The sequence below is a fragment of the Oryzias latipes genome, chromosome 9 (genome assembly GCF_002234675.1).
Source record: "Oryzias latipes chromosome 9, ASM223467v1".
Classification (NCBI taxonomy): Eukaryota; Metazoa; Chordata; class Actinopteri; order Beloniformes; family Adrianichthyidae; genus Oryzias; species Oryzias latipes.
In genome coordinates, this window is record NC_019867.2 from 30,879,264 (window position 1) to 30,889,769 (window position 10,506).

Sequence of the window (10,506 nt, forward strand, 5' to 3'; positions counted from 1 at the left end):
CCCGTCCCGGCTCCCAGGAGGGTGCCGCCTTCACCCCGACCCGTCCCGGCTCCCAGGAGGGTGCCGCCTTCACCCCGACCCGTCCCGGCTCCCAGGAGGGTGCCGCCTTCACCCCGACCCGTCCCGGCTCCCAGGAGGGTGCCGCCTTCACCCCGACCCGTCCCGGCTCCCAGGGGGGTGCTGGCTGCACCCCGACCGGTCCCCGCTTCCATGCGCTCCACGCCCGACCCGCCAGAGCTCGGCTCCTTGCCCGACCCGCCAGAGCTCGGCTCCTTGCCCGACCCGCCAGAGCTCGGCTCCACGCCCGACCCGCCGGCCGACTCCATGCCCGACTCCATGCCCGACCCCACGCCAGACGACCCCACGCCAGACGGGCCCGCCGACTCCACGCCCCCCCGGCAGTCCTCCAGACCTGCCTCGCCGGGCCGCTCGGCCCCCCGGCCGTCCTCCGGACCTGCCTCGCCGGGCCGCTCGGCCCCCCGGCCGTCCTCCGGACCTGCCTCGCCGGGCGGCACGGACCCCTGGCCGTCCTCCGGACTCCCTGAACTCGTTTGCCCGTCTAGGTTTGTCCTCCGGGGTACTGTCATGGTATGAGTTCGTTGTGTCTTATTTTTCATTCTAGTTATGTTCTGTCTTGTTTGGTTATGTTTCCCTTTTTTATTTTGAAAGGTTTCCTGTCTTGTCATGTTTCTTGAGTTTTACTTCCTTTGGTCCCCATCTGCCCTGATCGTGTTCACCTGTGTCTTGTCTGCCCTGTCTGTATATAAGTCTTGTCTCTGCCTTCCTCCTGTGCTGGTCCATTAACTTCTGGTCGTGTGTTTTACGTCATTCCTGTCTAGCGTCCTCGTTTCATGTCCCTCGCCACGCCACAGTGAGTTTTTGTTTTGTTTTTGTCATCCTGCTCTGCAGCGCTTTTTGTTTGTTGGACATTAAACCCTCTAGTCCTGAACCCGTTGGCCTCCCGTCTCTGCGTCTGGGTCCTACCGGCTCTCGAGCCTCCCCCTCACATAGGGTTGTGCCGATGGATGATTCCATCGTGATGGGTGACTGACATCCCGATGGAGAGACACCATCGTGATGCCACGCCCCCGCCACGTTGCGAGTCGACACCATAAGCCGCGGTTACATGTGCAAAATATCTTGATGGGATCAATGGTCGGATTAGAATCCAACCGTGTTCATGGGCCCAGAAAAATGTTTTCAGAATATAAAAACGTTCACTAAGGTCACACTTTCCGTCGGAATAAATCATTCGCACATGCGCAGTAGGGTTTGAAAACCGGAAGGGGATATAACTTCCGCCGAGCGGCTTTTTTTTTTCAAACTTTATTGAATGTAACAATTCAATACAAAACAATCTTAAACAGCGCCGAGCGGCTATATACATTGACACGTCAGCTCGGTAAAATACGAGACGATCTTCTAAACGTGCTTTTAATAATGTTACGGTTATTATGAAGCACCTGTTCGCTCATCATTTGAATTTTAATCCGTGTGGTCAGAGCTTTTTCTGAACGAAGCCAGGATTAGCAGTATGCTAACATGGGCTAACAACATTAGCTTTGGGTGGTGCTGCTTGCTGGCTGCACGTAAACATGTAAGAATAACATCAGCCTTTATTTAGTCGGGACACGACTGGAAACACCAATCCACGTGATTGTTTGAATGTTTTCTAAGGACTGAGCGACATTTCTGCTTTGAAGCTCAAACCGCTGTGTGTGCTGACGATCCGAGCTGTGCTCAGAGACACACTTTTAGACTCGGTTCTGAGTTCGGTTGCTTGTACCCCTAGAGCTGCGGGACGGATCGCAGTCTTAAATCTCCCACACATAGCGCTCATGTAGCAAAGCACCCCCCCCCCCCCCCTTCCCCTCAAACACAAAGCTGGAAGTCCGCGCTCCGCCGGTCCACTTCACTAGTTAAGTGCGGGAGCGGACTACTTCTTTTCTATTTTGTTTGTTACTTTTTTTGTTAAAGTCACTTCCCTCAGTTTATACTGGATCATCGCGGATGAGTCATTAGTTGGGAAATAAAATGAAAAAGCAAAATAACGAATAGCAATTATATAACGAACGATGTCATCGTCCATCCCGATGGTTGACAGCAAACATCGTCAACAGCCAATTTAAGGGACATCGCCCAACCCTACCCTCAAATGACAAGGTCCCCACTATTGGAATTTAGGTTTGTGCCATGTAGCCCTTTCTCACACATTTTAGGTCTACCACCACTCCTGACTTCTGGGTCATACCAAAGAAAAGTAAAGGGGAATTCAAAGTCTCTATGCAGGGTAGAATTAAAAGGGGGCATAATAACAGAATGGCTTCTGAAGCCCCGTTTTTGGTCGGACCCAGTACTTTGCTTGATGAAGAAAAGAAGAACTAAGATGTGAGAATAAGTGAACTTGCTGATTTACCAGAGCCCACAGATGGAGGAAGACTCTCCACTCGGACGCTCTTTGCTGCCTCCAGTGGTTGAGCAGTCAGTCCATGTTTCTGCAGCTTTTGCTTCCTTTGACTCGCAGAAAGGAACTTCTCTGCATCTGTAAAATAATACAGACCATTCCTTTAAACTTGAAATTGGCTTTGACTGACCAGAAAATTACATTAATAGGAAAAATAAGAAAAGAGAAACTAAAACCCCAAAACACATGAGAACAAACGAAAAACAATAACCAAAAGTCACAAAATGCTTAAAATGATTCAATCATTCTTGGAGCAACATAAAAAACTGTTGAAAACCAAAATGGCACATAAAAACTGAGTCATTTAAAACAGTCATTTAGTTCAATGAATAATCAAATCTTAGTTTCTCAATAATTTAAGATGAAATTAAAATCACACATAGTAAAATATGCTTTAACTTCCGGTAATTTACATTTTGAAGTCAATTTTTTATTTAATCATCTTTTTGAAATAATACTATACTAAGTCATTTTGTTGTGTATTAAACAACTTTAAAACAAATGTTTTATCTTAAACACATGAAGGAAATGCTGATTCTCATCCCAGCAGTGATACGCTCAAAGAGGAGCAAGAGGAGTAAAGTCAGCCAAAAACAAATGTCTATAAATCAATTCCTAATGGAAATGCATCTTTATTTGGATCAAATGCCTCCCAATATCAGAACCATGAACCCACTAGAAGGGATCCCAACTGACCCTCCACCCTAAAATAGCTTTCAGGAATTTGGACAACTACCGACATCTGTCCAGGAGCCTGATAATGAGCCGCCAATTTAGGAGAAAATCATTCATATTTTTGAAGAATCTTTCATGTAAGAATGGATCATAATTAATCCAAAAGACTAATAGTTCTACAGGAACTAAAGGTACAGTTAGAGTCAGTTTTTCCAGCATTTGTGATTCCATCTGATCTACCATAAATAACCAGCTGGAGATCAGCTGACAGCTCAGAGCTTTCTTCCCCCACAAACCCAGAAGATAAGTCTGATGACACAACCTCTATGTCGATGACGACCATAAAACCACCCCCAATAAAATCCTCCCAGTTCAAAACATTTATGGACACAGTTCAGAAAGCTGCCAGTTTGATGGCTACATGTCCTTTTTCTGCTCTTGGTCTAAACATCTCCAGGCCGGTCGACTGCAAACCTTTCTACCTGTAGGGTTGTTGAAGATGACCACGGCTCTGCTGGACTCCCAGAGGATCTCCAGACTGAAGTCTTTTTCCTCCACACCAGAAATGTTCTCCACCAGCATCATCAGCACATCTTTGGACGTTCCAGCAGAGACGTTCTCCAGAACCACAGCTGGGCTTGGATCCAGCTCCGAGGCTGATGGAATCTCTACTCGGACGCTCTTGGCTGGCTCTGGTAGTCGAGCGGTCAGTCCATGCTTCTGCAGCTTTTTGTTGTCCTGACTCACAGACAGGAACTTCTCTGCATCTATAAAATAATCCAGATTAGGACTAAGACCTAATGAAAGCATTATAGTAGCACCAATAGCATCATCATCTCCTCTTCATCATCCGTACCTGTTGGGTTGTTGAAGGTGACCACAGCGCTGTTAGACTCCAAGTGGATCTCCAGACTGAAGTCCTCTTCCTCCACACCAGAAATGTTCTCCACCAGCATCATCAGCACATCTTTGGACATTCCAGCAGAGACGTTCTCCAGAACCACAGCTGGGCTTGGATCCAGCTCTGAGTCTAGGACAAACACTGTGGTTACATTCCCCTTTATTACCAATGAGAATGGAAGCAACCTTTATTCCTTCTTCAGGTTCTCCAGAACTTTATTTGTCAGATCATTATTGTGTTACTATGGTCCAGGTAATTACTTGATTCTGATTGGCTGCTAGAAAAGAAGTTCCGGTCACGTAGCCTGAATGTTCCATATTGTTGCCCTCTAACCGGAACAACAGAAGCTTGGTACATAAGTGGACAAAAGGTATTTCATAGTTTATCACAAGAGCGAGACAGTAGAGAAAATCTTTGTCACCAATATTCAAGAAAATGCAGAAAGAAACTCGGATTTCAGGATATGAAGATACGGGGAGTTAAGGATCAACAGGTGGTTGAATAATTCCAAATCCATGTGTGAACTTGATTGTGGTGAAATAATCAAAGCTCTTTTAATTACAACCAATGAGTGTTACATTGTAATGTCCAAAAATGATTACTGAAATGATGAAATTACAACCAGAAAGCTCCAGAGCCTCCAAACCCGTCCTAATCATGTCCATCCACCTAAAGCCACTTCAACCCCCCCCCCCTATTGAGCTGGAAACCACCCGTCCATTCTGGCGATGCTGCCTCTGCTCGCTAACCTGCTAGTCTCTGCTGTTGACTGGAATAAACCATTGCTGCAGAAGGACGGGGGAGGACCAAACCCTTTTACATGAGGAATCTAATGTCAGCTCATTCATTTGTTTTTGTTTTCATGACAGAGTTAAAAAATGATCGACATAAAATGTATTTGAGATGTTTTTATGGTGTTCAGCAAGGGGCCCCTAGAGAGTTGGGGGCCCCAGGTGATCACCTACCTTTGCCCAATAGTAAGTCCGCCACTGCTGTTTATCCGTAATTCATTAGTGATTCGTGCATCAATTATGTAATTTGGACGTAAAATGTGCGCCGTATTCGTGATATAACAGTTATACATCGGTGGTTCATGCGTGAAAAGTCTGTTAGACAAACGTGGAACGATCGTGGAAAGACACACATTTCTGTACACATCTCACAAAAATCACACACAATTATGTACGATTTCATTGAGTATAAACTACGTAAAATACAGAAAAACAGCGTAATTCTCTACTGACCAAAAATATTGAACAGTTTAAAAGCAAATTCATGCAAAGACCCGACAGACATCTGAATACATCGACGAATGACGAACGCGAGAAACAATTTGGACGTGTATCACGCATTAATCACAAAAGACCGACATTCCATACGTGGAAAATGAGCAAAATGTACACAGTGGCTGTTTGACACCACCCTAAAATGATGCTTTGCTTCTGTTTTCATGACTTTTAGCATTTATACTGGTTTGTTCTCTTATTCCAGCTGCAGCAGAACGAGCTGCAGTTTCTGTAGCCGTTGCCACGACAACCCATCACACCATCCCTCCAATAGTTTGCCATTGGAGGTAACTATAACTATTTAAACCTAAAAAATAACATTATTAAATTAGGACTATTTGATATAATATGTCTTTATTTTGTAAGTGACCATGATATCAGCGGCATTACATCCTTCCAGATGTCCATTATCAGGCATTTCTAGACTAATATTAGATCATTTCTGACAGTGAACGCCTCGTTGGCGTAATCCCTTACTTTTGTCAGCTGGTTGTTCCAAACTGGAGGAGACTTTTGCAACAGAAGCTCCACATGTTTGGCTTCTGCATGAAGCTCCACCTCCGGGTTTCTCTTTTGGTTCCGAACTATTTGAACCTGCTGGAATAAAGAAAAGAAAAAGTACATTAAAAACTTGAATATACTTTGTTTCAATAAACACGTTTTTGGTCCTGACATTTAGATAAAAGGTCAAGATAAGCATATTAAATGCTTCATCGGGTTCAGCAGCAAAGATGTTTGAAACACTTGATGAACCAGCAAAGCCATCAACTTATGGGAAAACTTCAATGAGAGATGTTGCCATAGTAACCACAAAAACACAAACGTAGTGGAGGATTTGGATTTACTTACAGCCATGCCATTGCTTTATTAAAAGCTGAACACTGCTGAGGGGAACAACTTTGAGGTGAAAAGTAGCACCACAACTGGACACTTGTGCAGGACGCCCAACCGAAAACACGAGTCCTCGGCAGCTTTTACCGGCCTCAGCGCCGCCTCTTTACGGCGGATGAGATGAACTTCTAACCCCTCCCATTCTACTCCCCCCATTCAGATTCTCCAAATGAACCTGGAAGATTTGATTCTAGTCTCCCCTCAACCACTGAAGCCTCTTTTGAAACATCAAACCTGTTAAATGTTTCTGAATGTTTGCTTTCCTGTGTTTCACAGACATAAAAGTCTGAAACTTCACAAAAATGACCCAGAAAAAAGCAAGCAGGGGTTTGTGTGCTTTAAGGAAAAAGAAAAAGATTACCTGAATCCTCCTGAATGCTTGTGGATCCCTGAGGAGAAAAGCACAGAAAAAGGTTTAATGACATGAAGACAAGATTCTGAGACATAAATGCAAAAACAGAAACTAAAGTCAGACGGAGAAACATCACTTGAAGAAGCAAAGAAAGTAAAAACCTTTTCTGAGCTGCTGGTTCCACAAACCAGGACAAATGAGAGGAAAATCCAGCTGGTTTACCTCCAGATGCACTATTTTAATCCTCTGAAGGCTTTTTTATGGAAACCATCATTTATTATCAAAAAGGGATCAATATTTATGGTTAAAAAAATGATGCTTTAAATTTTATTTACATAACCTGCTTTTATTTGAATAGTAAATATAAAATGAACTAGATTTACATAAAAATGTGAATTAGAATGAAAGAAAATGTTCATTAAATAGCTGTGTGTAAAATCTAAAACTGAATTAATTATTCTGGGAACTCGCATACTTAATATATTTATAAGGAAGGACTTTGTGAGTTTTAGTTCAGGTTTGGTAAGAAACTTTTTTTTTAAATGTAGTTTTAAACTGTGTGGTTTGACCTGCTAATCCTGTAGGACATTATTTGATCTGAGGATGGTCAGCGATGGCGTCCGCCTAAAAACAAACGCGTTTCTTCTTCCTGATGGTTTTATCTCTGAGCTTTGCTTTAGGTTAAATGTAAAAAGAATGAACTTAATGAAGCAAATCATTGCTACTCATTTGTTGGTGTTGTTCAAATCTGAACATGAAAATGTCTTTTTTTAAAGTCGATTTTCAAAAAACAGTCTGTTTGTTTCCTCTATTATCAATCAAAGTTCAATTATCCTGTTTTACCTAAAAAAAAATACATCAGAGCCTCAGTTATTACTTTACAATAATAACTCAGCAAACCAATAAAACTCAGCAAACAAAAGAGACATTTCTCTCTTTTTATGTAATCTATTTATATTTTATTTTAATAAATAAAAAAATAAAAAAGAGAAGTTACTGAAGCTCTGAGGTTGATTGCTGAAAGTTTTTTGTTGCATTCAACACATTTCATGACCACTAGGGGGCGCATGTTACACAGTTTTGATGCTTCAGGAGCTTTTAGGAATGTCTTGAACCTGAAGCACCGGTGCTGCCAGGTAGATTTCTCAGCTTCAACAATAAAATTATTCTCTGCATTTTTGTGTGAAACTGTCAGAAACAGTTGAACAATAAAGCTGCAGCAGACAGAGCAGAGGGATCACTATGCTGTTTGGCCACAAACCCAACCCTAACCCTATAGGACACACCCTGAGGAAGGATCAACCTGCAAGGGTGCGCTTGAAGGCGTGGTTTTTTATTTATCTAGCTGCTGCGCCTAACAGACATGTGGTGATTGCACCTTTGTGTGATCAATAAAGTTTTATTCCATTTGAATGGCTGAAACACTCAGGTTGACTGCTGATGATGTGTCTGTCCTCTGAATAGGATGGCAAACATCCATACAACTGCATTTTAGGACACTTTGGTTTTCAAACTCATCTTAGTTCCGTTTCTAGTTCCAGTCCTTGACCGGTAACTATATCCCTACCTTAACCAGGTCAAAGGTGAGTTTCGTGCTTGAGACAACTAATTTACAAAGCCAAGACCGTCAACCTTTTACAGTATCTAGCATAGAGGGGGATTCTAAATTCTCTTCCCCTAACCCGAACTCCAGAGGAGGGAAAGTGAAGTCAGAGACGTTACCATCAGCTGATGACTGGGATCTGAGCTCAGCTTCAACTTGATGGTTTCCTTCTCCAAGACGATTTCATGGTTCTTCCTCTTGAGGACCTCCTCCCTCACTGCAAACAAACAAGAAGGTAGAGTTCAGCTCCGCGTAGAAACATCTCTGTGTGGTCACACTTCATCTGACACGAGGACAGATTCCAGCACTGAGGAACTTTCAGGTTTCGGGGGCTGGAGGGCGGACTTTCAGGGATGAAGAGATGAAAACCAGCAGCTGATCAGAACAGAAAGCAAGACAGGTTTTCTCTGCTGTGTTCTCTCTTTTGCAACAGGAACGTTCCAAAACAGCTGCGCCTTTCGTTGATCAGTGAGAGCAGCGAGTCATCGCCAAAGGTCCCCCCCCCCCCAGGTCAAACAGACAGATCATGTGTATGACAGTGAAAACCCCACAGCCAGACTCAAACACGGAGGTGGCAGAGTAATGGTCTGGGAAGCTTTAGGATTTTTCTTCGTTCCTGTAATGTTTCATTCATTTATTACAGATATTAGGGCTGCACGATATGAGGAAGATTGTTTTAGCACATTTAAGGTTACCATTTATTGCCATTTTTGCCATTTTTTGTGATATGCTTATCCCGCAGCTTGATATCGCGATAATTTGTGATTTATGGTGCAGGTCTAATATCAATATTTTTCTGACTGAAATCATGAAAGACTTGTATGAAGGGGAACATAAATTATTGATGATTTAAACTTTATTCTGTGTTATAATGTAGACTATTACTGTTCATTTTTGATGCTCCACACTAATGATGTGAAAAATCAACACTGTGTTCAAATTCAGCTTAAGTGTTGCTTCAACTCTGGCCTGGTGTGAAATATTGAACACTCTCATAAGTGTAGTATTAACTTGTCACGCCATTCATTTTTTTGTGCTATTAATTAATCGTGACCTTTAATTAATCTAATTCATCTATTTTTAATTATTAAAGTAATTATTTTAGCCAAAAATTACCGTCAAAAGCCTCATTTTGAGATATTTTCATTTAAATTTGCGACATTGTGGTGCAGAAAAAGATCACTAAAAACTACAAAAGTGAAATTTTCCTCATGTAACAGACCTCCAACCTTTACTTTTACATCAAAGTGATTTTTTTACTCTCAAATGTAGTTGTGTTGTGTTCCTGCTGACATGTTTGTGTGAACATTTCTGGAGCCAACAGGTTTGTTTGAAACATTTGAGTGTCTGTGGACAGGCCCCGCCCCTTTTGACTAACATTTACATCTGACAGTAAAGATGATGAGATGATGAAAAATCATCCCAGAATAACCAGAATAATCCTCCAACCTCCGTTACCCCCCCCCCCCTTTCTCCCCTCTTCTTTTGTACCCTGAGCCCCCGTCTCTAACATCGCTTCTTCTTTTTCTTTCAGTCTAACAAAAAAAATCAACATAAATAAAGTTTGGTCTGAAATCCAAAAGGGGTTTATTCAAATATAGACCTCCTGGGTCACTACTGTACTCAAGAGGCCTTCAGCTCTCATCTGTTTGCTCAGCTGCTGAACAGGACAAGTTAAAGAATAAAAAATGAGATTATTGTGATTAAATAAATGCAAACTTGTCTGTAATCAATAATTCAACAGCTGTAGTTTGAATTCAGTGGAGACATTGGAAGTGTAGCTGATTTTGCTGTGAGCCTTCAGCCAGCAGTGAGTCACTGATGTGACTCAACTATCAGGTGATGAAGAGCGGTGCATGCTGGGAGCTCTCACCATAGGTAGGATAATAAACCCGGGTTAATGGTGATCATTAACCCGTGTTAATGGCCTGATCGATTGTCACGTGACAGACTTGTTTGTTCCAGACGAACAACAGGCAGTAAATACAAACAAACCACATTTGTCCAATCCTCCAACCATCAGCTCTGTCTCTGACAGTCCTCCTGCTGTCACTGGAACCCGCATGAGTTCGGCTGAGGTTGCGGGTTCGAGCACTCACCCTCCCCGGAGCTGAAGTAGACTCTGGCGGCGTCGTCCTCCAGCTCCACCCGGCAGTCTCCTCCGCCAGACTTCTTCTTGCTCTGGAAGTAAACCTGCAGCTTCAGCTTGACGCTTTTCTGCTGGGACGGATCCCAGTCCCCCTCCACGACCACCGGCGGACCGTCAGCCATCCCGCCGAACCGAACCGAACAGACTGAGGCACAGCGGCGGGGCGGAGGTTTAAAGGCTGATCC

The 10,506-nt window shown here is 43.2% G+C and overlaps 1 protein-coding gene across 3 annotated transcripts in view; it reads right to left on the reverse strand.

The window, feature by feature from the left end:
• The window catches only part of LOC101170686 (poly [ADP-ribose] polymerase 14), a 32,845-nt gene extending 22,339 nt beyond the window's left edge, over nucleotides 1-10,506 (reverse strand). Inside the window, exons 1-7 of one of the 3 annotated variants that reach the window (XM_023958840.1) lie at nucleotides 10,272-10,506; nucleotides 8,292-8,389; nucleotides 6,579-6,606; nucleotides 5,804-5,920; nucleotides 3,996-4,169; nucleotides 3,622-3,906; nucleotides 2,417-2,542 (exon numbers count right to left, since the gene is read on the reverse strand). In XM_023958840.1, the coding sequence (XP_023814608.1) occupies nucleotides 2,417-2,542; nucleotides 3,622-3,906; nucleotides 3,996-4,169; nucleotides 5,804-5,920; nucleotides 6,579-6,606; nucleotides 8,292-8,389; nucleotides 10,272-10,443 (1,000 nt within the window). In that variant the 5' untranslated portion in view covers nucleotides 10,444-10,506. Of the gene's footprint in view, nucleotides 1-2,416; nucleotides 2,543-3,621; nucleotides 3,907-3,995; nucleotides 4,170-5,803; nucleotides 5,924-6,578; nucleotides 6,607-8,291; nucleotides 8,390-10,271 lie in introns of all 3 variants that reach the window. The other 2 variants (XM_023958839.1, XM_023958841.1) reach the window with 2 other exon arrangements.